Source organism: Thalassophryne amazonica, chromosome 3 (genome assembly GCF_902500255.1).
Source record: "Thalassophryne amazonica chromosome 3, fThaAma1.1, whole genome shotgun sequence".
Lineage (NCBI taxonomy): Eukaryota > Metazoa > Chordata > Actinopteri > Batrachoidiformes > Batrachoididae > Thalassophryne > Thalassophryne amazonica.
Window position 1 is genome coordinate 86,821,414 of NC_047105.1, and position 25,553 is coordinate 86,846,966.

A 25,553-nucleotide genomic window follows, 5' to 3' on the forward strand; every position below is an offset into this window, starting at 1 on the left:
CTGGCAATCAGTCTGTGAGCAGGACTTTTATGGACAGTATTTAAACATAGTTGTGAGCGATTTTAAGAGTGTGGCGCTGCAGCAGCTGTCAGGCTGCAGTCAGCATTTTTTTTTCTGTGCTTTTTGAGCGTGTAGTTTTTACTGCATTGTGTATACGGTATAAAAACAATCCTGCGTGATTTATACTTCGGGAACAATGGAACACAGCAGGAATCATAAACTGACGCCTTGAGGCAGCTTTGTTGTGATTTGGCGGTATATAAATTACATAAATTGAAATTGAATTGACGTTCTCTCTCTCTCTCTCTCTCTCTCTCTCTCTCTCAATTTCAATTTGCTTTATTGGAATGAATGTATTAAAACAATATCACCAACAATAGCATATAGTGAAATAAATAATCCATTAAATTATATAATAAACAATAGCAACATTCAAAGACAGCTGCATGCTGGTGCGACAAGCCGCCATTTACATATGATCCAATTACTCATCTAATTGCAAAAATAATCGTTAACTAGTCAATTATCAAGATAATCATTTGTGGCAACCCTAGTGCTGAAGAGAGACAGATGGTAGAAGAGAGATTTCCCTTGTTTCAGGGTCATTTATAGAGCCTAAGCACATGATCATAAGCTCTGGCTACTTGGCCTCAGGTTTCTCCCAGAGAAAGTTATTTGAAAAATACACCAGATACAATACATGAATGGGCACAACAAATACAATCAGATTACAACAATAGACAAAAGCCAAATCACAAAAGGTGTCGTGTGGGCAGGCTCGAAGATAGGAGACGTCTGTCCAAAGCAGAACCGGAACCACACGATTTCCTCCGCCACCAGACCCCGGGAATACTGGAGCCACCAAGTCCCGAACTCCCAGGTGGCCACTGCCTTCGCGTGTCGGACCTGGTACTGCTGGCGAGGAACAAAAGAACAATTAAATGTGGGTGCGTCTGCACCCAGGAATCCGTACGGCAGGAAAACTACCTCCACCACTCGTTGGAAAAGGAGTCAGCTAAACAACTCACAAAAGTCACAAAAGATCACTGTTAACCAGTCAGCTGAGCACGTTACCTTCCAGGTAGAACGATATCTCGGCAAAGAGGTGGAGGCGTCGTCCTGCTGATATTCCCCTGCTGATCAGATGATGGGTAACAGCTGTTGCAGGTGATGCATGACAGCTGTCACCCTGGCTGCTCCTGTGAGGCGACTGCGCCCTCTCGTGCCTGAAGCCCGCACTTCAGGCAGGGCGCCCTCTGGTGGTGGGCCAGCAGTACCTCCTCTTCTGGCGGCCCACACAACAGGTCAGGCCTGTGAGGTGACTTTCTGTCTTGTGTTTGACAGAAATTGTTTATTATCATATTGTTTTGTAAATAGTCTGAAGCAATTCCTCCATTTTAATGTAAGTAATTTTATATAACTTTGTTGTTTACTACACTTGTACATATATTTTTGAAATTGACTATATTTGCATTCTAAGTTTGTGGTTTTCACAGTAAAAAAAAAACTTTTCTACTTGCATTTTTGTGTGAATTTAGGTCCATTGTGTTAATTCAGTATGTCAGAATGAAAGAAAAACTGTAGTCACACAGTTGAGGTTGTACTGAAAAAAATTACACCAAACAAGTAGGGCTGGGTATCGATTCAAATTTCAAGAATCGATTAGATTCCAGTTCTTAAAATTCAGAATCAGTTATTTTGATTTGTTTTGGTGTGATCTGATCCAATATTGATTTAGGTTAGTGTTATTAAAACAATTTTTTGAGCTGTTACCTGATTCTCTAGTTATGCAACATATTAGTGCTACTTCACAAAATTTGGCCCTCAAAATTCAGGCAGTAGTGTTTCAGAGAGTTACAAATTTAAAATTTTTCTGTGGATAATGGCCCCCGGTCTCCCCTACAAAACACGCCTGCAGCATTCGCTGTGCTGCATGCAACACGTTCTCTTGCAGTAGGGGAAACGTTCTTTGACATTTTCCTGCAACAGGAGAACATGACTATGGGAAAAGTTCTCCCACAGTCCACACCAGAGAACCTTCATGCGCTGTCTCACAGAAATGGCACGTTATGAGGAACGAAAAAAAAAAAACCCTGCTGTGTGAATTAAATGGCGGACAATTCTCTTTTCTTGCCTGCAACAACAGTCCCGGTAGTCATGACTGACATCTTTAAATGGCTTTGACAGAAGTTGGTGAATAAACTGTAGATGTGCTGCTTCTAAATCAGAACCAGCACGTCCACAGTTAATGTAGAGAAATTATCATTTTATTTTTCCTGTTATACACCCTCAGAAACAGCATAACGGCCCAACTGCAGCGTAATTTTTTCAAGCACGCTGTTATAATGCTGGCGAGCAGTGCATATACGTGTGTATATATATATATATATATATATATATATATATATATATATATATATATATATATATATATATATATATATATATATATATATAAATTGATCTTTGGATGTATGAAATGATCTGTGGAAATTAAAATGAGAATCGATTTAAAATCGGTGAATCGATCTTTTAAACCCAGCACTACAAACAAGGCAAAGTAAACTGTTTTTAAGGTATATTATGAAGGTAAAACCAAAAGTAGTCAAAAACAGCCAATTACACCCTTGATCCCAGACGGTTAACAAATAAATATGGTGCCGTCCAAGTTTAATATTAAAATCTGAATGTGTGGAATGTTTCTTGGAAGTCTGAACTGATGTGACTTTTTGAAAATTCTAGGATGTGTAGTGTTTGGTCAGTGATTATTCATTTGTGCTGCACAACCCTACATTTTTGTGGAGGTGTCTGGAATCACCAATGACTGCCAACCATTGTTCGTTTTTCCCATGAAATATGCTTTGACACAAAGCTCATCATCTGTCCACACACTGTTGACCATCCATTTACAGCATTTTTTCCACAAAGATGTTCACTGTGGTAGGCACTGGACAGCGGGTGCATTCTCTGCAAAGTTGCCCTCATGGCTGTGTAGCTAGATTGTTTCTCATCTAGTTGTACTCATATGTATGTACTGTATATTTGTGTGTCTGAGTCATTAGACGTTGCTGAGTTTGAAACATTGTGCCTTTGGGTGTATTCTTCAGTACTTTACTAAACTTTATGATTGTGTGTTTTTACAGGAATCACTTTAAAGGTCACCAGTCATCTCTCCTTGGCATGGGGGTCTTTTAATGGGCCAGACCTCCACACCACTATGAAAGGGTTGGGAGCTGCACGTAACAGACACCTGTCTGACTCCTGTGAACCCTCTTTGGGTCATCCAGAGGCCCTCTACCCTCAGAAGACTGGCACCCTGCCACGTAGTCCTTACCTACTGAGCCCTACCATGGATCACTATGGCACTATGGACCCCCAACAATACCCTTCAGCCAACCCAGGCTCCCTTTCACCAGACTGTATGCTGCCCCTCAACAATCAGCTGTCCAACAGCAGTACCTTTCCAAGGATTCACTACAACTCCTATGACCAGTCTGACTTCTCACCGCCTGGGGACAGCATTGGGGGAATAAGCACAGGTACCATGGGCACATCTATGTCCTTGGGTATGGGAACAGGTGTGAGTAGGGCAGGGCTGAGTGGACGAACACCTATGATTACAAGTGGCTCTGCAACAATATCACATCATTTGACTAAGAATCCGGCACCATCTAGTCTTTTGGAGCAGTTTGATAATCAGCTACCTGGTGGCCGTGATGGATTCAGCACATTGCAGTTCCATCGAGTGTCTGCACTATCTGCCGCTAAGCAGCGCACAGATAGTCCCGGTCGCATCCGCTACATGCTACACTCCGTGCAGAAGCTATTTGCAAAATCCCAATCACTAGAGACGCACAATATGAAAGGAAACATCAATGGACGCTCTGCTGGAAGTGGTGGAGGCTCATCTAGCACCGAAGACAGCGGAAAGCACAATCGCCACTCCAAGAGTAAAGATCGAGGTACAAAATCAGAGGGGACTGGGAAGCGCCGGCCACGCTCCAACATGTCAGGATACTGGAGTTCAGATGATTTGGACAGCAGTGATTTGAGCAGCTATCACAACAGCATGGCCATGATGACTCTGGGGCCTGGCCACGAAGGCCAAGGAGGGCAGAGCAGATACATCCACAGCGGTTACAATACAATCAGCTCCTCCAAAAGCAGCAATGACATGAAGTATCAGGCATTTCCTGGACCTGGGGTTGGAGGAAGCAGTGGTGGACTCGGAGTGGCCGGAAGTATGCTTGTAAATGATGGTGACTATATGAAAGGAGGTTCCTGGTCCAAACTGACTATGGGTGAACCGAGACAGGTGATCCAGAAGGGTTCAGCAACTCTGGACAGGTCTTTGCTCAAGTCAAAATCCTGCCAGCAAGAACTAACCTGCAACTACCTGCAGGTTGGACGAAGGGTAAGACCTCCTGAATTGTATTATATACTATTTTTTTTAATTCCTAAATGCCAAGAAGGTTGCTCAGTAGCAATCTACGCTTGTAACAACACTGTTTCAGTGACACAACATGGCAGAAATTGTTTAAAGACTAATTTTGGCTAATTATTGCCAACTGCAGGATGACTGGAGCAGCACATTAGGCTGCAGCGGGAGTGCCAATGAAATCCCATGTCGGCGGATGCGGAGTGGTAGTTATGTAAAAGCCATGGGAGACATGGAATTCAGTGATGATTCGGATGGAAGCCCAAAACCTTCGCCAAAAACAGCAGCTCGTCGCCAGAGCTACCTCAGGGCTACACAGCAGTCTCTGAACGACCAGCTTCCCCCACGCAAGTAAGAGTTGAACTAATTCATGTACAGCATAATAAACCACAACAATGACAGTTACATCTTAAAAGGGAATTATTCAAATTGTTTTTTCCTACTGTTTTGCAGTAAAATACATTTTGTATGTTATGGTAAATGTCCTCACAGTCCCACAAATCTCTTTGTACCCTGCAATAAGAAAGATCTAGACATGAACATGCTTATTTTAGACTTCCATGACAAATGTCACTGAAGTTCATGTCTGAATTATGGTTCTCTTCATTTCTGATGACCCAAGTCTTGGTCTAAGACCCAATTTTTAGTCAGTCTACTGTAGTAAGAACAACTCAGGATTTTTTTTTCCATTGCTACAGGTTTCTGAACTGTTGTTTGATTGAATTGAGGGATTAGAGTGCACATCCTGTTAGCGGTGACCATGTGTGCACCAAAGGAGGGACAACATGAAGTTAAAGTGCAACAAAATGTGAACGAAGAAGGAAAGAAAGACAGAGGGTTAAGCACAATTTCTTTTGTTTTTAAAAGCTGAAAATAATCCTTGCAGTAGTAACAGCATAGAACTTGGACAACAACGTATCTGTTGCAAATTCACACAAAGTAGCCAAACACAAAAAAGTTTTGCAAAGCTCCACAACACAGTAGAAGTACTAACCACACAAGAGCAGTGGTGGACGTTTAGTCCGTTCTTTTTGTATCGTTGCTACTTCTGTTGCGTTACAGAGCTTTGCAAAGCATTTTTTTTTTTTTTTGAGTGCATTGTCTGAATTTGCAGCTGAACACATTTTCAAATTAAATTGTTGCTTGTGCTGCAGGTTGAGTTTGTTAGAATTCTCTATATTTGCACGCATTTTTTTCAATTTGCAAAACTTTTTGATGCACCTACCTGTTGCTGAATTGACGCAGGTGCATATTTGTTTGTTTGTTTCTGCATTTGCTAATGTTTCCTTAATTTGGAAGCGTGGTGGCCCCTATTAGCCACTGTACTGATGGATGTGGTTGGCACAAACACATTCATACATCTCACCTAAAACATTTGTGACATTTCCGAAAGAATACCCCACACCGAATCTCTCCATTTCAGCCTGCAAGCAAACATGCAGGCTTCGTGCTGCGCTTACTCACGCATAGAAATAAGTGGTGTCAGACTCCCTGTTGTCCTCCACATGCCATCTTTGCTGTTACACCATAGCTGTGTTGGTCCTGCAAAGAAGATGCACCCGGCATTAGTGTCGTTTACACAACACTGCACTGTCTTTTGTTTGTACTCTGTGAATCATTGACCAAAAATCAGTATGTTTCCACCTACTTGGCCATGCTCTCACTTTTGTTTAAATTCTATGTATTATGAGCAGACACACAACATAATACTCGTAGATGTTACAGGAACACTTTCCATAAAAAAAAAAAGATTCATGTATGCAAGCAGATGTCAATGCAAAATGCAGAAAAACAGCACTTATTTTTGTATTGTGAAATCGGACTTCCAGTGTGTTTTTTCCTTCTTTCAAACAGTCACATCTTCGTGTGCGGGGAGGTGGGACTTATACCTCCACAGACATAGAATTCTGGGACTTTGAGGATGTTTAACATGAAAATTTAAATGTAAACTCTCAAAATAAATTTCGTTCTGATCAGACAAATAATGTGGTATGTTTTTCATTATGTTTGGAGCATTTTTCAGTTTCCATTTTGAAAATTGGCTGTCATGGGTGACATATTGAAAATTCACGATAGCCCAATATCCATTTTTATTTGGAATACCTTTGGCTATTTGTATACCAAATTTCATGCTTTTATCAAAAAATGCACAATTATTTTGCCTCTCTGCTGCACTATATGAACTGGGTTTTTTTTTGTTTGTTTGTTTGTTTGTTTTGTTTTGTTTTGTTTTTTCTGGTTTGGTTTTTGGGCCCTGAGACCCTGGAAGCTGAAATTTTAACATGTTTTAGCGTAAACATAGAGGTTCGGAAAAACGTGTAGCATGCCAAGATCAACTGATAATCAAGATGTACATAAATAATTAAATCACAGTACAGATAGCATTAAATGAATGAGAATTATTAAGAAATAAACATACACATTAAAAACAATTTGAATTATCTACAGTAGTCACTGCATTGTTTTTTTTTTCTGGTTTGACCTCCTGCCTCGCGCCCTCCTGGAGGTGATGGTTCTTTCCTTCGCACAATGTGTCAATTCAACTTATTGAATAAGCTCCAATGCACATGATTTTAGGTTTTACAAACATTTTTGACTATTATCCTTTATTCAAAATCAAATGTCAGCTGACTTCAAATTAGTGGAACTCAGTTTAGTAGAAGCTGTTTGGTCTGCTAATGGTTTTCAGATTTAGCTGAATAGCTAACCCGCTAAAGACAAAGTTACCTTCCCGAGTGAACAGTCAGCTGATTCGCTGAACTATGCTTACTGATAACAATAACATGCAAAAAACTGCATTTATAAAGCTATACATATAAAATAAAAACTCATTTGGTATGCAGTTATGAGTAAATGTTGTCAGAAACAAAAAAGAATTCAAGTTTTTATTCAATGAGTGTGACAAAGCTTTTGTGTTATGTGAGGTTTCCCTTCTTTTTGTTGCTGAGACCTTCTTGTAATCTGGAGGCTTCAGTTTGAAAATGCCAGTGTTGTGTTGGGTGTGAGACCCCTTTGTTCAACAGAATCCAGAAGACATCATCTACCTGACACAGAGTACCCAAACACCTCACCACATGTTAGCGGACAAGCTTTTCATTGTCTTAAAGTCTGTTTGTAGAAATGTTATAACTGACATCAGCGAAAGCCTACGTGAGTGACTAACCTACACTCCTTGCCGATCCCTGACCAACCGACCCCACTTTTCCAATCTGCTCCACCCTGATTGGCGTGAGCAGCAGAACCCTGGATTACTCCATGTTACAGGGGGAGCTGGATGCCCTGTGGTCTCCGCTCCACAGTCTGCCCTCTCTCCACCATCTGGGCAGGTCAATGAGCAGGTCAGTGACAGGTCGGTAAGCCACTTCTCAGGACTGTGGTGCAAATACATTATTGGATGAACTTCAGTCAGTCACTTTGCACCTCCGCCCTCAGATGTCTGTGAAGTTAGCGCAAACTCCAAAGGGGAAAAAAAAATCCATGCCCCTGGTGCTAGAAATTTCCATCCACCTTTAAGCTTATAGATGACATCTGCCAGACTGCTTTTAGACAAAATACAGTCCTGTACTGTACTGAATCTGATGGCATACATTTAGAGGCAGGACAGTATCACTGGGGTCTAAGGAGCACTGCATGGCAATGTGCTGTCATATATTATCAGTGTGTGCCAGCAAAGAACTTATAAAACATAGAGTCATTTTAATCAGATGTTCTGTCTTATTTCACCCCATGTTCTTTGGTTTTGGCACCATGATGGCACAGATACTTGTACAGTTACGGTCTGAAGTGTACATACAGTAGTTGTGAACACAAACACAGTACCATGGTAATATTGGGCCTTCAGGTGTTCTTTTTTTTTTTTTGTGGCAGTATGATTGTACAATGTGGATCTTTAATAGGAAAAAACAAGAATTTAGCCCACAAGTTGTCACTTATTTTGTATCAATACAGGGTCAAAAATAAACATACACTCATTAGACGATCAAATCAGTTGTGCTGAAAGTTCCAAAATGTTTTTTTATTAATTTGCCCAAGCCTCTAATTAGTAATTATGATAATCCAGGTGAAAACTAAATGTTGTCAACATAGAACAAAAACAGATGTGTTTGACAGCATTGGCTCAACAGTACAGTGGGAAAAGTTCAAGGAGCTCAGTGCAGACCTGTGAAAGATGGACTCGTGGAGCCATTTCTAAACAACTACACATTCCAAGATGATCATTTCAAACAACTGTTGAGTTACTGGGAGTTACAGTCACTTTGCCATGGTCTGGAAGAAGACACAAACTCTCACACTCAGCTGACAAGAATATGGTTTAGATGGTCAGAAAGCCCAGCTTTGTGTACCGAAAATTGGAGATGAAGGGGTTTTTGTTGTTGTTGTTTGTTTTGTAATTTGTTTTTTGGAGCAGAGGGTAGGACCAGTACGTCCCCCATGTTCCAACCTCTCTACCACAAGAGACTTACACACTTGTTTAAACTTAAACTTATGTCAAGCCAATTTCACTGAGCTCAGCTCACAGATCCTACCCTCTGCTCCAAAAAACATCCCTTCACCCCCAATTTTTGGTACACGCTTACCCTACACTTACGTCAAGGTGATTGACACCCCCCCTCCCCTGAGGTACAACCAAGGGATCACCAAACCACAGACCTATCTTGAACTGAAGAGATACCATTCAAGCTAAAAGCTCCTGCTCCAAAATCAACACCTTCAAGCTCTACTTAAATTTGTAGCTTATAACATAGATGAAGGAAGAACCTTATGGAGGGACGTTTTACACACAAAGCAAAAATGGTGCCAAATAGCTCTAAAAGTGGTTGTTTGGTTTATAATCACAGGAGAACCACTTTTGGTGTGGTTCCCCCATGTCCACAAGCCAAAGAACCACTCTTAATGCTCTTTAGTACCATTTTTGTAATGGGTGCATGGTCAAATGAGGCGACTGAGATCCTATTGGCCAGAGGTGTATTTGGAGGAGTAAATGTGAGGCATTCAACCCCAAGAACACTGTACCAACTGTTAAGCATGGTGGTGGTACTGTAGCATCACGCTACGGGATTACTTTGCTACCAGTCAAACTGGTGCTTTACACAAAATGCATAGAATAATAAAGAAGGAGGAAAGCTACCTTCAAATTCTTCAGAAAACTTCAAACTGTCAACTAAATTATTAAAAATGTGGACACAATAGCGTATTCCAAGAAAACACTGACTCCACACACACATCAGAGCTGACTGTGGAATTGATGAAACATGCTAAGTTTAAGATCTAAAGCCCTGACCTCAGTCTTATATACATTTTTAGAACTGTGTTTAAATATCAGATCAGTACCAAGAAACAAACAAATTTTATGGAAGTCTACTAATGGTGGTCAAATATTCCACCAGAATTCTACCAGAAGCTTCTTGATGGCTGCCACAAGTATCTGGTCAAGGTGAAACTTATGGGCATTTAATCACATGTAAGGTGTGCTATGTGTTTACTTTTGACCCATTACTTATTTCAGAAAATCCTAAATTAATTCAAATTTGTGCACTATGTCCATGGGTTTTTTTTTTCTATTAAATATGTATATTTCAGTCTGCCCCAGAAAAAAACTACAGTTCAAAGAAATCTTTGAGAAGCCAATAATGTAATGACATTAATGTCCATGATGAGTACATGTAAACTTCTGACTACAACTGTATGAGTTGTCTGACATTACTGGCTTTGCATGCTAAGATCATACAATTATAGATAATGAGATGTAATTGGAAATTAAGCCTAGATTTCATTTAAAATAAGACTAAAGCACTTACAGCCTGATTCCCATTTCTAACCAATTCATGATTTTACTGATTGTTTTTTGCCTGAAACTTTGTCTTTTTCTGCCCCCCTGACTGTAGATCGTAAGTATATTGTGATGCCTAAGCTTTTAAATATTTTTATTCTTTTAAAATGGTAAACAAAATTAAATTATGCTCTTTTTCTCATGGTGAGATCTCTTCAACATGATCAACAAAAGCAATTCTGATGTCCACCAATCCGGATAACCTCCAAAGTTCAGTGGAGTCTTCCATGCCCTAATATCTATCTGTGGTGCAAATTTGGTAAGAATCCGTGAAGTAGTTTTGATGTAATCCTTCAAAGCCAATATAGAGTGAAATCTTTATCCAGAATCCGGATCTGGATCACCTCCAAAGTTCAGTGGAGTCTTCCATGCCCTAATATCTACTTGTGGTGCAAATTCGGTGAGAATCTGTGAAGTATTTAAATATTTAAAAGCTCAAGTATTTGAACTCTATATGTCCAATGTATGCACCCTCATGCATGCCTGTCAGTATATTTAAATTTCTTCCTCACATTTACATCCTCAACACATTTATCTTGTCTTTAATTTTATTTGCCTTTTTCAGTTGTCTTCCGTCTCTAAGAGAGCTTTCCAATAACCACAGCCTGGATAACTTGGACTGCATCACAGACGTGGGCTCGTCTCTGCCTCCGTGGGACGATGACGACTTCAGCCAGGCCTGCAGCACCTTGGGGAGACGCATGGGACGGGTTAGTGCATGTTTGGACAGAATATTGCATTGCTGAGAGTCACTTCTCTTTTGCCCATCTCCAATTTCTTTGACCAATGTTTTTCTGAGTTCAAAGAACATTTGTATTTGCTCAAAATTTTCATCATTTAGCTCTCAGCACATTTTGCCACTTCCAGATCACAGGCCACTTTTCAAAAACCCCTTTTGTCTGCCTTTAGCTGCGCTTCCGTCTGGAGCGTTCATTTCCACAGGAAAATTTGCATTTTCACTGACACTGCCTGAATTCCATTAGCAAAATAACTTCATAAGAGCCCCCATAACTACAGTATATTATAGTGTTAATGCTGAGTGAGTGCTGTGAGTGAGTAGTTTTAAGTTAAATTCAGCCAATTAAAAAAAGATCCTTTATAAAGTGCACTTTATATGCTGTGGCTGAGAGCAGCTATAGCACTTCCAAATTTGGACAACACTAGCAAATGTATGGAGTTAAATTTGTCTCATTATTAACTGCAAATGCACAGAGGACGAACTACAAATATTCCTTGGTTTGCACGTGTTTTGCCATAACTATTATTATTGTTTCTGACTGTATCTCACCAATGCTTTGGAATAGAGTTGTCATATTTTATCCATAGCTACCTCATGTGGTGTGCATGTTGCTATAATATTTGCATAAATTTGTGTACTTACAAAGGGAGTTTTTCAAGTCGGTTATATCTCACTTTTGCTTTGCATGGAGGGTTTATATTCACACCAAAGACACGTTGCAATATGGCTGTTGCTGTGGTCATTGCGTGTAGTTTCCGTATTCATGAGTGTACACTTTGGTCCATTTTGTTCTTCAGATGCATGCAGTTGATTTGGGATTTCATTGTTATGTTTCTGATTTGATAAATCCTGTGTCTAGTAAGCCATGCATCTTACATCAACATTCACTACTTCTTTTTCCAAGCAAATTACCAGTCTGTGTGAAATTTCATGCTGACAGCTTTGTAAAAGCTACTTTGTCATTCTTTTGTCAAAAGCTATACGAGGTCTGTAAGAAAAGTATCCGACCTTTTTATTTTATGCAAAAAATATATGGATTTGATTCATGTGTTTTTACGTCAGCCAAGCTTGAACCTTCGTGCGCATGCGTGAGTTTTTCCACGCCTGTCGGTTGCGTCATTCGCCTGTGGGCAGGCTTTGAGTGAGCACTGGTCCACCCCTCTCGTCGTTGTTTCATTGCGAGGAAATGGCGGAATGATTTGGGCTTTTTTCCATCAGAATTTTTTCAGAAACTGTTACAGACAGGCAGCTGGAAACCATTCGAAAAATTTATCTGGCTTTCGGTGAAAATTTTACGGGCTTCACAGAGAATAAGGAGTGTTACTACAGCTTTAAGGACGCCCCACAATGGCAATGCAATTTCTCTGGTTATCACAAGAGCTGGACATCAGCCATTTTCCGGCAGATTTCACTTTTAACAAGATATTTTGTCATGGAAAGCCGCGCAGAGGCCTCGCGCGTCACGACCGATTCGCTGATGAAGCGAGACAAAGGAACACCTCCGTTTTGGAGTGTTAGAGGACAAGTTAGGACATGCCTATCTCGGCTTTCAGTGGCTTACCAGTCGAGTGAGTATAAGAGAAATTGTTGAGAGCTGGACATGTCCCAACTTGTCCTTTAATACTCCGAAATGGAGGTGTTCCTTTGTCTCGCTTCATCAGCGAATCGGTCGTGATGCGTGAAGCCTCCGCGCGGCTTTCCATGACAAAATCTCTTGTTAAAAGTGAAATCTGCTGGAAAATGGCTGATGTCCAGCTCTTGTGATAACCAGAGAAATTGCACACGACGGTCCCGGCTCCACACAGCCATCCGTTTAGAAATGATGTGGTGGTTTCTGCCTCACGATGGCGGCTCGGAGTGCGGCGCACCGTGCGCCATTGTGGGGCATCCTTAAAGCTGTAGTAACACTCCTTATTCTCTGTGAAGCCCGTAAAATTTTGGACCAGTGCTCACTCAAAGCCTGCCCACACGCGAATGACGCAACCGACAGGCGTGGAAAACCTCACGCATGCGCACGAAGGTTCAAGCTTGGCTGACGTAAAAACATATGAATCAAATCCATATATTTTTTGCATAAAATAAAAAGGTTGGATACTTTTCTCACAGACCTCGTAAATGCATTTTACTGACAAAATGTCAGCCATGAAGAGACACAGGAACAGACCTTCTCCTCTTCTTCCTACAGCTACAAGACCTGGAACTGAGCCATCATTATGAGGGCCGCAGCTCAGAGTCCACATTCAGAGATTCACTCTCCCATTCTCAGAACAACACAGAGCCTCCAGATCTGCCCATGCCAACATGCTTCCGATCCCGCAGTCATAGCTACTTGAGAGCCATCCAGGCTGGTTGTTCCCAAGATGAAGACATGGCATCCATTGACTCAACCTCGCCACCTCCAACTGACACTTCCGTTCGCTCTTACAGCACCAGCACGGGTGAGTCACTGTGACACTGCATTATATTTCATATTTGTGACTTTATATGTCTGCAGCATGGTGGATTAGTGGTTAGCACTGATGCCACTGATGCACTGACACAGGAAGAAGGTCCCAGGTTCACCTCCAACCTTCTCTGTGTGAAGTTTGCATGTTCACCCTGTGTTTGCATGGGAAGAAAAAAAAGCATGCCACTGTGTGCTTTTTATAATCTTTTTCCATATGAACCTCAGAGTGCCCGGGAAAAGTAGCGCAGAGTTGTTTGATGTCCACGCCATTACAGCCCTACTGAACACCAGTGTCACAGGTCCCCCCCTAAAAATTGGTTCGCCCTGCCTCCACTGTGCATGCGTCATTTGGGACCACAGCTGCTTGTCTGAGAAGAACTCTCTTCACCAAAAGCAAAGGGAATAATGGGATTATTAACCATCAGATGACAAGGTAAAACCTCTTATATCCAGTGGTGGGCACAGCTAACCAAAAGGTTAGCTTCGATAACCGCTAATCCGCTAACTGAAAAGTTAACTTTTATAATGCTACACCGATAAAAAAAATTTAGCGGAAGCTACAGCTAACCGCTAACTTTTAGTATTGACTCCGGTACACTGTCAGCAACGGACAAGCCAGTTTTGAGTTTAAGCATCGCGGGCGCTTCTGAGTAGAATCAAAGGTGATCACAAACCCAACACAAACAAGAAGTCAGCACTTCTGTCTTTGTGCACCCTGCCCACTGCTGTAAGGAAGAGTCATGTACGTACATTCAACATACAGTGCCCTAAATGTGTGGCAGAAGGCATAAAAAGCAAAGCAGGTTTGACTTATGGTTTGATTTTAAAACCAAACTCATTCCGGACAGTTTATTGATATTAACGTCAACTCTGTCATTTTTACAAAGTGAAAATATCACAAAAATCTTTTAGTTTTAAAGTAATGTGCTAATTCTGAAGGTTTGAGCATTAAAACTCACAGATGCCAAAAGGCATTATGGCAAAATGAGCCTCCTCATCACTGGTTGGTTGGTTTATTTATTTTTAAAAAAACAACAACACACAAGTTACTGTAATGTCTGTGTTGCTTTGTACAAATAAATGTGTATTTGTAAATATGTATTTTTTTTTCATTTATTAAAAAAAGGCATTTGCAAAACTGAAAATTCTGTTACGTGTGATTCAGCGCAACGAATAGCAGCTGTGTGACAGTTAGATGCTATTTACACTCCCATCCAGTAGATGGCAGTGTTCTATGGATTTTGGGTCAAAATCCATAGAACACTGTCCTCAAACTGGGTCATCTACTGTGGGCATCTGAAGTGAGGTTGGTGGAAACAACAAGAATCCAGTCCTCCAAGATGCTACTCAGCTTGGTGAAGGAGGTTTGTGCTTTCCTGTCAGGGCTCCACAGAGTGTTTGCTGTGAACCGTACTCTGTCAGACCAGGAGGATGACGCATGTGAGTATATGTTCCCCTCTCTAACTGCCTCGTCTGCTGTGGGGGTGTAGCAGGAGGAGAAGGGGCTTTCCTGGGCTTCAAGACACCTGGGAGAGTTTGGGAGTCTGGGGGAAAAGGCTCTCTATTAGACCTGCGTCAAGGTGCCACACATATGCTCTTCGGCAGGTTTAAAGACGTTGAAGTGATCAGAGTTTTTGGTTCAGACTTATCTCCTGTAGGATGCTGATGAAGCTTGTACAACACCCCCCACCGATAAATGAACAAGGGCGCTCCAGTGGAGGATTGTACACAGTTACAAATGGGTATCTGCCACCCCTGGATCCAAGTGTTGGGGGCAGCGGTCTGTCCATTTGCTTCACTTTGGAAAACTGTTCACCATGTTTTTGCACAATGTCACAGGTTGTCAGGGTTGTTTGGGTTGTTGGGGATGTGGTTTCAAGGGTTGGGTTGACTTTCACCATGGACTATTTTTGGTTCCAAATATTGTGCAAGGCAAAGGACATTACGCTACATGTTTTACTCAACCTGTTTTGTGTTCTTTCCTAGCTGGCCATCTGAAAGACACGGAAGAGCTGTGTAATGGGTTAGGGGTCAGTTGAGCCCGAATTTATGATGAAAGGACTCTTGGCTGCCCTTATCATGGTGAACTTCAAGTTTTATGAACTCAGACAATGTGAACACTTTTAGGGACACATAGTGTGTGGGACATGTTCTGTCATCAAAATGGTAGCTTGGTGCTCCGTTTCTGAGGTGTGTCTGATGGCATCCATGACAAGGACTCATTTTACACACACACACACACACACACACACACACACACACACACACACACACACACACACACACAAACAAAGGAAAAAAACAACTGTAATTTGGGTGTGGTGTAAATAAAAGTTTATTTTTAAATTCAGATTCTGTCTCCCTCCCCCCCTCTTTCTTTCCATACTTTGAAAAAAAAAATCCAGTATGTATTACGACAGTAATGTTTGTAGCTGTGGTCATGGCAGATATTGATAGTTTGTTTCTTGCTTTGACACGTGGGTGGAATAAATGCTTTCGGTGTCCACCATGAGGCGCTCTTTACCCGTCTTCATTGACCATTTAAAACGGTCAGACCATTTTGGAAGTACTTTCTGGTGATACATTTATGTTGGAAAAATCATGGTATTTTACACACACACACACACGCCACATTATGTATATATATATATATATATATATATATATATATATATATATATATATATATATATATATATATATATATATAAAAATGACCATTTAATATTATTATGATGGGGAATTCCATTCCTGTTGCCTGCATCAGTCAGTGTCTCGGCTGTATTTGCTCCCTTTATCATCTGCTTAAACTTGTATGATCACTAATATAACTGGCGCGTGATCTTCCTGGTAGTGTTTGAAGTGTATGTCTCATACAAGCTTACAGACATCGACAACATAATTAGGCGACACTGTTGGCTTACTGATGAGCAGTATTACCTCACAACAAGAAGGCCATGGGGTCGCTTCCCACCTGGTCCTTTCTGAGTGGATTTTGCATATTCTCTACGTGTTTGCATGGTTTAGTTGAATTCCAGCCTTTACATTGACTGTGTGCACAACTCGGCCTCTGTGTACATGTGGCCCTGTGATAGACAGGTGTATTGTCCAGGGTGAACCCCGGCTTGCGCCCTCAGAGCTGCTTGTGGTGAGTGACTGTGTTTTCACTGCAGTGACCCTGCTGATGTCCATCTCTGATGGCATGCTAAGACTGCTGTTTCAGCTGCTGTTTTTTCCTCACAAGACCAAAGAGTGCAATATTTTGCTGGGATAATGACTGCTATGCTCGCAGTTTAATCATTCAATAATTTTTTTTAACAAAACAAAGCACATGCTATCCCAAGATAATGTGACTAAAAACTAATATCAGTGGCACTTTAAATTGTCACCCATCCTGGTAAGTAGTATTTCCCAGGTGTAATTGAAGGCATCACTGTGCCACGCCCCCGTTGCGTTCAGAGTAAAGTCAAGACGGCGCGGCTGTTTGTCCTCACAGTCACTGTGGACACTCAGGACCAAAGATACCCACGGACACAGACCCACGGAGGTCTTTCTGTGTCTGCAGCCTGTGTTCTGTCCGTCTCTCAGAGCGGAGTAAGTATTTTGTCCTCCTTCAGGAGGTTTTGTTGTGCCTGTGGTGTTCATTTTGTGCTGTGAAACTTTGAAGTCAGGCTTTTGTGTGAGTTTTATATTGAAATTATTTTCTCGCGTTACGTCGCTTAATTAATTCAGTAGGTGCCCAAAAATAATAATTACTACAACTACTGCTGTTGTTTTCATTAATTATTACTATTAAGCGTTCGTTAATTATTCGTTTTTACTGTTGCTCATGTGTTCTGTCTGTGAATTAATGAAAAATGAACGTATGAAAATGACTTTTCGCCATTCATTCATTGCTGGCTTTTTATTATTTAAATGTTTAGATATAGTGTAGAAAATGACAGTATTTTTTTTTTAATACCAAACAGGACATGCCAGAGCAGCACTCATTGGAGTGCATATTTTCCACACAGTAAAGTGGCTATTCTTAATAATCCCAAATTCTATTTTTTACATTGTACAGTGTTGTTATGGTTACGGGTGAGCGCAAGCACGCAGTGTCACCTGTGTGCTTCCTCTAGGGGTTGGTAAGGTTAGACCTTACTTGTGTGAAGCACCTTGGGGCAGCTCTGTTGTGATTTGGCGCTATATACGAGGTCTGTTAGAAAAGTATCGGACTTTTTTTTTTTTTTTTCAAAAACCTGATGGATTTGAATCACGTGTGCTTGCGTGAGCCAACCTTGAACCTTCGTGCGCATGCGTGAATTTTTTCACGCCTGTTGATTGCGTCATTTGCTGGCAAGCAGCGTTTGTGTGAGGTCGTGTGTAGTGCGCTCGTCGGATTTTCATTGCAAGGAAAATGACGGAACGACTGGAGCAGCGCCGCATTAAATTTTGCCAGAAACTGGGCGACAGCCAGGTGGAAACCATTCGGAATATTCAGACGGCTTTTGGTGACAATGCTCTGGGCGGCACACAGATTAAGGAGCAACCGGTTTAAAGACGGCCGCACAACAGTAGAGAGTGAGCCACGCTCCGGTCGGCCATCAACATGCTGAAATGACCGGATCATTTTCAAAGTGAACGCTGTGGTGATGCGGGACCGTCGTGTAACTATCCAAAAAATTGCAGAAGAGGTGGACATCAGCACTTTTTCAGCACATTCCACTGTGAAGATTTGGTCATGAAAAGAGTTACAGCGAAATTTGTGCCGCTACTGACGGAGCAAAAGTACCTTTGTGTTGAAGCCTCACAGGACATGCTGGACTCCGAAAAATGATGCCCACCTCTTCTGCAATTTCTCAGATAGTCACACGACTGAAAAACCACCGAAAGCCGTCTGAATCTTCAGAATGGTTTCCACCTGGCTGTCGCTCAGTTTCTGGCAAAATTTGATGCGGCGCTGCTCCAGTCGTTCCGTCATTTTCCTTGTAATGAAAAGCCGACGAGCGTACTACACACGACCTCACACAAATGCTGCTTGCCAGCAAATGACGCAATCGACAGGCGTGAAAAAATTCATGCATGCGCACGAAGGTTCAAGGTTGGCTCACGCAAGCAGGCTTGATTCAAAACCATCAGGTTTTTGAAGAAAAAAAAAAAAAGGTCCAATACTTTTGTAATAGACCTCGTAAATGAAATGAATTGAAATACATGCGCCAGAGAGTCGCTGCAGTCTAAACAACATAGAGAATTTACATGATGACAATTGCAAATGAACATTGTACTAGCAAAATGCAATTTTTTTTTATGCTTTTCATCACGTTAATAAGAGACTGCATGCATGAGACTCTGAAAACTTGCTAAAACAAATAATCAGTGTGTGCTGTGTTTAACCTGCATGGAACTTCACCAAATTTCAGACATCTTATGGTACACTGAAGCAAGGAGGACGAACAGTGTTGTAAAGGACAATAAGCAGGGAGTTAAAGAGCAAACTTCACTTTCCCCCAGAATGACATGAACAGGAAGCGATCGCGGCTCACAGCGATTCCCATTGAAAATAACAGAGGAATAACCTGAGTTTCTCTCATGTTTACATAAAACAAACACAATAGCAACATATCTATAATATGAATACAGCTACGTACAGATAGCCACTGCCAGCTATTTCTGCACTCCCAAAATTGTCTGTAATTGTTGGAAGGGCACTCACTGTGTACTTCTGGTTTTTGAACGAGGCTCTAAACGCTACGTCTCAACTGCACTGCAACTTTACAAAGAACAATAAGGGTTAAGGATTAGGTTCAAGGTTAGGGTGTATTCCATGACTTTGTACACATTGGGATGTCTTGAGCAGGAAGACAATTCTGATGTCAGGTTTGTCTGTGTGTTATAAGGCATGGTAAATTTGGTGGCATACATTTACATCCTGATCATCCTAAAGTAGCCAATAGTTCCACCAAGTCTGAAAACATCTTGAGCAACCCATAAGTAACAAAGGGAAGTGTTTTTGTTTCTTGTCAACTCATCTGAGCAGACTGTCTTCACCGCCACCCGCCCAAAACAAAAACCTAATCAATAAATTACTTATGCAACCATTTTGTGGCCTGTACCTGCTATTCATAATAAGTAAACAGCAACCTCAAACAGCCATGTAAATAAAGCGTACCCCAGCCCAGAAAAAAAAAATGTTATTCCATGCTTGTCGCTCATTTTGGCTTGACTCCTTTATTTAGCTCACTCACAATCTATTTTTATTGACATTAACCAATCATAGATTTGAACCACAGACTTCTTTGTTGCACAGTAGCTGGTCTAACAAGTGTGTTACCGGTGTCGCAGACCAAACTGTTCCCTCCTAAAAATCAGTCCACCTTGCTTCACTGCACATGCGTCATTTGGGACCACAGCAGCACATCTGAGACGCAGTCTCTTCACCCAAAGCAATCGAATGGATTAATGGGATTATTAACCATCAGATGATAAAGGTAAAACCCCTTAAATCATTCTAAAGTCAGTTTTAAGCAGAAACTCTGCAAAATTCCATGATGCTTTGAAATGACCAATGCACAGTGAATGCATCAGCTCTCAGCTCGTTTAGCCACGGTGACGCCAGGGAGGAGTTTGGTTCCATGTTCAATTCCACGTTCAGTGGGATGTACAAACAGAACTTTGTGTGATGCGATTGGATAACTTGGTCGTAGTCTAACGCAATAATAATAACGCATTGAAAGACAGCCTGAACAGCTTACAGCGGTTATACACCCGTGATCATGAAATATATTGATTATGGGCCTCATCCGACAGATGATGTTCACAGTGTGAGTGAGGGGGGAGAGACAGAGAGAGAAAGAAGGATGAGGGAGTGTTTGACCAAAACACTGTTACATACTTATGATTATTGGTTATAGTTCAAGTGCTACTAAAACTATGTGCTCATAAAAACAACAAAAATGACATCACAACATGCATCACAAGCCAGCAGATAGCATCCTTTAAAAAAAAATTTGTTGCCACCTATTCATGTCACACAATGTATTATGTAATTTATATAAAAACCCTGCATACTGTCTAAGCCTTTGCAGGTGTTCAAATATCCAGTTGCAAATAGTTATTTGTGATGATCCATTGAGATAAATGTGTTGGGAGATGAAAGGGTTTGTATTTATTGCTGGTGTTCACATCTTCTGGCTGTTACTGGAATAAACAAAACAGATGGGTCAACTGGCAAGCAGCAGGCAGCTTGGCAAGTCACATGAAGCGGACCTAAAGAGCATCACAATCCACCTTCTGTCTTTCATTGTTCCAACTTGTTGCCTTGCATCAGATGCACACAGAACAAACATCAGTTTGTCCAATTAGTTTCAGATGTGTTACTCTTCCATAGTATTTAACCCCTTGTCCAGAAAAAAACATGACCAGAACCACGAGTTAGTTATTATCAGTTGCAAAGTTATTAACACAAGTTATGACTTCGCTGGTACACACATCTTTAGTGAACAGGGGAATATAAAATAAGAAAGATGAGGGATATTTAAGTATTTATGTGCACTAAAGATGTGTGTGCCAGCGAAGTCATACCTTTTGTCAGTAACATTGCAGCAGATAAGTCACACATTGCAACTTACAACCCCAATTCCAATGAAGTTGGGATGTTGTGTAAAATGTAAATAAAAAACAGAATACAATGATTTGCAAATCCTCTTCAACCTATATTCAATTGAAAGACAAGATATTAATGTTCAAACTGATAAACTTTATTGTTTTTGTGCAATATTTGCTCATTTTTAAATGGATGCCTGCAGCACGTTTCAAAAAAGCTGGGACAGTGGTATGTTTACCACTGTGTTACATCACCTTTTCTTCTAACAACACTCAATAAGCATTTGGGAACTGAGGGCACTAATTGTTGAAGCTTTGTAGGTGGAATTTTTCCCATTGTTGCTTGATGTACGACTTCAGTTGTTCAACAGTCCAGGGTCTCCGTTGACGTATTTTGCGCTTCACAATGTGCCGCACATTTTCAATGGGCAACAAGTCTGGACTGCAGGCAGGCCAGTCTAGTACCCACACTCTTTTATTACGAAGCCACGCTGTTGTAACATGTGCAGAATGTGGCTTGGCATTGTCTTGCTGAAATAAGCAGGGACATCCCTGAAAAAGTCGTTGCTTGGATGGCAGCATGTCTTGCTCCAAAACCTGGATGTACCTTTCAGCATTGATGCCATCACAGATGTGTAAGTTGCTCATGCCATGGGCACGAACACACCCCCATACCATCACAGATGCTGACTTTTGAACTTTGCGCTGGTAACAATCTGGATGGTCTTTTTCCTCTTTTGTCTGGAGGACACGATGTCCATGATTTCCAAAAACAATTTGAAATGTGGACTCATTAGACCACAGCACACTTTTCCACTTTGCGTCTGTCCATCTCAAATGAGCTCGGGCCCATAGAAGGCGGCAGCGTTTCTGGATGTTGTGATGTATGACTTTCGCTTTGCATGGTAGAGTTTTAACTTGCACTTGTAGATGCAGTGATGAACTGTATTAACTGACAATGTTTTTTTGAAGTGTTCCTGAGCCCACGCGGTAAGATCCTTTACACAATGATGTCGGGTTTTTAATGCAGTGCCGCCTGAGGGATCGAAGGTCACGGGCATTCAATGTTGGTTTTCGGCCTTGCACGCTTACGTGTAGAAAGTTCTCCAGATTATCTGAATCTTCTGATTATATTATGGACTGTAGATGATGGAATCCCTAAATTCGTTGCAATTGAACATTGAGAAACATTGTTCTTGAACTGTTGGACTATTTTTTCACATAGTTGTTCACAAAGTGGTGATCCTTGCTCCATCTTTGCTTGTGAACGGCTGAGCCTTTTGCGGATGCTCCTTTTATACTCAGTCATGACACTCACCTGTTTCCAAACAGGTGTTCTTTGAGCATTCATCAACTTTCCCAGTATTTTCTTGCCCCGTCTCAACTTTTTTGAAATATGTTGCAGGCATCCATTTCAAAATGAGCAAATATTTGCACAAAAACAATAATGTTTATCAGTTTGAACATTAAATATCTTGTCTTTATGGTGTATTCAATTGAATATAGTTTGAAGAGGATTTGCAAATCATTGTATTTGTTTTTTATTTACATTTTACACAATGCCCAACTTCATTGGAATTGGGGTTGTATATGATCTTTTAAAAATTGGCTGTTTGCTGTGTCATAGGGCTACACACAATGACAAAACATTTTGTTTGCTTTGTGTGACTATATATTTTCATTTTCTTGTTTTCAGTATTGATTGGTTCAAATTAAACCACATCATGTTGAGTACTACATAACAGTTGGTTCTTTGATTTATGACTTTCTGATTATATGCAGAAGCTGGTGCATGGAACATTACAGATAAATCCAGCTGTTAAGAGATATTTCTTTGAGAGTGTTTGGAGCTTTTTAAAAACCACACCATCTAGAAGCATTATTTTGTTAAAAACATTCTCGTGCAGGGGCAGAGACTGATCTTTTCCCAGTGACTTCTGGTGTTGGTTGGGGATGTTCTGGCTTCTACTCTATCCAGTGTTTGGATGGACTGGGTTTTGGTTAGAATTGTGGAGTTGATCGACAAAACAGTTTTGTAGCTGAGATACAGTTACTCACTTTGAGTTTGTTTCAATTAATGATTCCTGGGTTGCTTTACTTGAGAAGTGGAGTGTGTGCTGACTGGGTTTGCTAAAAACATTAAGGGTGAACTCACACATTGTGGACAACACCCCAACTCATTCTCATTCATTCTGCCATCAAGGTTCAGTTTGTTTGGTTAGTGTGTGCTGTAGAGCATGACACGGGAGTGGATTTTCACTCCCGTCCCATCCCGCTCCCAGAAAAAAAAATCCCATCCTGCCCAATCCCGGACTGGAGTAAAAAAATAAATCCCATCCCGTCCCACTCCTGTAAAGATGACTCCCAATCCCTCCCGCTCCCACTCAAAATCAGTCCCACTCCCATCCCACTCCCGTATGTCTCGCGCCGTGATGATCAATCAGGGACTTGTGATGTGGAGATGTCTGGAGTTTGACTGAAGATGTGAACATGTCCTGTATCTGGTAGCAGCCTGTGAGCAGGGCTTATGTCTCTTTTGTCCTTTATTTCACAATATGAGAGAGTTTTTGGAGCGAGCAGAAGCACCACAGCAGGGCGGGGCGTAGCACCAAATTGTGGGCCCTAGGTACTAGCCATATTGAAGACCCCCCCCCACCCCCCCCCCCACTGTTATGTTCTTTTTTATTAACGCAAACACCAAATTTCTAATGCGTAGTCCAAACCAGGTCTAAATCATGTATACTTAGATCACACCTGGGAATCAGAACCCTTTTAAAGTTGGGGGAGTAAAATATTGAGTTGGGGGGGTCTGGGGGACCAACTCGCACCATTTTTCTAGAAAATGGTGCGATTTATATATAGCTCTATATCGCTAGCTTTCAAGCTCACCTCTCTTTTCAAATATTTGGTTAGCAGCTGCTTTCCCTCATTTAGTTTTCTTTCCCTGTCCTTTTTTCTCTTCTTTTTTGAAATCCAGGACTTTGATTTTTTTAGGAAAGACATATTTTATTTCAGCCTAAACACCAGGGCTGCAACTAACGATTATTTACTAATCAGTTCATCGATCAATTATTTTTTCGATTAATCATTTTGTTTGTTTGTTTTTTTTTACTTACATGTGAGTTTTGCCATTATTTCTTAAGTGAGTTATTATTAAAAGGCCTTTGTCACACAGGCATCAACGTTTGACCTTGTAATAAAGTTATGTTATATTGTCATCATAAACATACCTGTAGTAGTTTTTGTTTTATTTTGCACATACATACATCACTGACACATCACAAAGGATTTCCTCAGGTGTAGATGCCTACAGCAACTATCTCAACCACTGACAACATATTACAGCAAGAGTCCACTAAAGATTTTAAAAGCCTAAAGTGTAATGTTATATTTAATAAGATATTTTCATGAAAAAAGACACAAATGTGCAGTTTACTGCATTTTTATTTTTTTCTTGTGTAAAAACACAGCTTAGATGTGGTTTGACCGAAACAAATTGTCATTAAACTTAAATAAAACAGGATGAAGTGGAGGGTTTAAGAGTCACTAGGTGCTCACAGAAAGTTATTCTATATTTCTTCATGTTCTTGGTTAGTTGGTTTATCTTTTCTGTTTTGTTTTATCACATTCTTTTTGTCCATTTCTCTAAAACTTTGTGGCATTATTAGTTATTATTACTATTGTTGTTGTTGTTTCTATTATTATTATTGATATATGAATAAAATATTACAATTTGTAATACATTTGACTGTTTTACGACAATAAACGCTGAGTACATGAAATTATTAGAAGAAAACCAATGTGCTGACTGCTGAAACAGCTTATGCTAACTTTAACCTTGAAAACGCCATAGACATGCTAACACGTTAGCATCGGTCCCGTTTTTAAGTTGTAAAATACATCTATCAACTGTTTCAGAAGACCATAAACAGGTCAGATTACATAAAAAGGAAATGTTACTCACAGGCATATGCTCTTTAGGGTTTTAGTGGGGAAAAATTAAGATTAAGCGAAATAAAGGTGATGGTCTAGTGGTTAAAGTGTTGGGCTTGAGTCCAGAAGATCATGGGTTCAAATCCCCGCCTGACTGGAAAATCACTAAGGCCCCTTGGGCAAGGCCTTTAATCCCCTATTGCTCCCGGATGTGTAGTGAGCGCCTTGTATGGCAGCACCCTGACATCGGGGGTGAATTGTAAAGCGCTTTGAGCGTCTGATGCAGATTGGAAAAGCGCTATATAAATGCAGTCCATTTAATAAAACAAAGTACCAGATCGAAGCAGTACTTCATCTGCGAATCACTGCTTCGCTCTCCGAATCACATGTTTCGATTTGTTCAAAGTTCAAAGCAAAGCTGCACTGCAGAAACCGGTTGATTTATATGGACGAACGTCTGCGGCAAAACAAAGTTATTTAACACTATTGATGACTAATTAGTTGACAACTATTTTAATAATCGATTAAATCGATTAGTTGTTTCAGCACTGCTAAACACCTCCCCTTTTTGTGAGATCCTGTT

The 25,553-nt window shown here is 40.8% G+C and overlaps 1 protein-coding gene across 4 annotated transcripts in view; it reads left to right on the plus strand.

The window, feature by feature from the left end:
- Positions 1–25,553, plus strand: part of dlgap4b (discs, large (Drosophila) homolog-associated protein 4b) — a 529,323-nt gene that overhangs the window by 440,764 nt on the left and 63,006 nt on the right. For 3 of the 4 annotated variants that reach the window (XM_034167027.1, XM_034167030.1, XM_034167028.1), the window contains exons 3-7: positions 3,144–4,414; positions 4,575–4,789; positions 7,675–7,776; positions 10,834–10,978; positions 13,193–13,445. In XM_034167027.1, the coding sequence (XP_034022918.1) occupies positions 3,218–4,414; positions 4,575–4,789; positions 7,675–7,776; positions 10,834–10,978; positions 13,193–13,445 (1,912 nt within the window). In that variant the 5' untranslated portion in view covers positions 3,144–3,217. The remainder of the gene's footprint in view (positions 1–3,143; positions 4,415–4,574; positions 4,790–7,674; positions 7,777–10,833; positions 10,979–13,192; positions 13,446–25,553) is intronic. The other variant, XM_034167029.1, reaches the window with a different exon arrangement.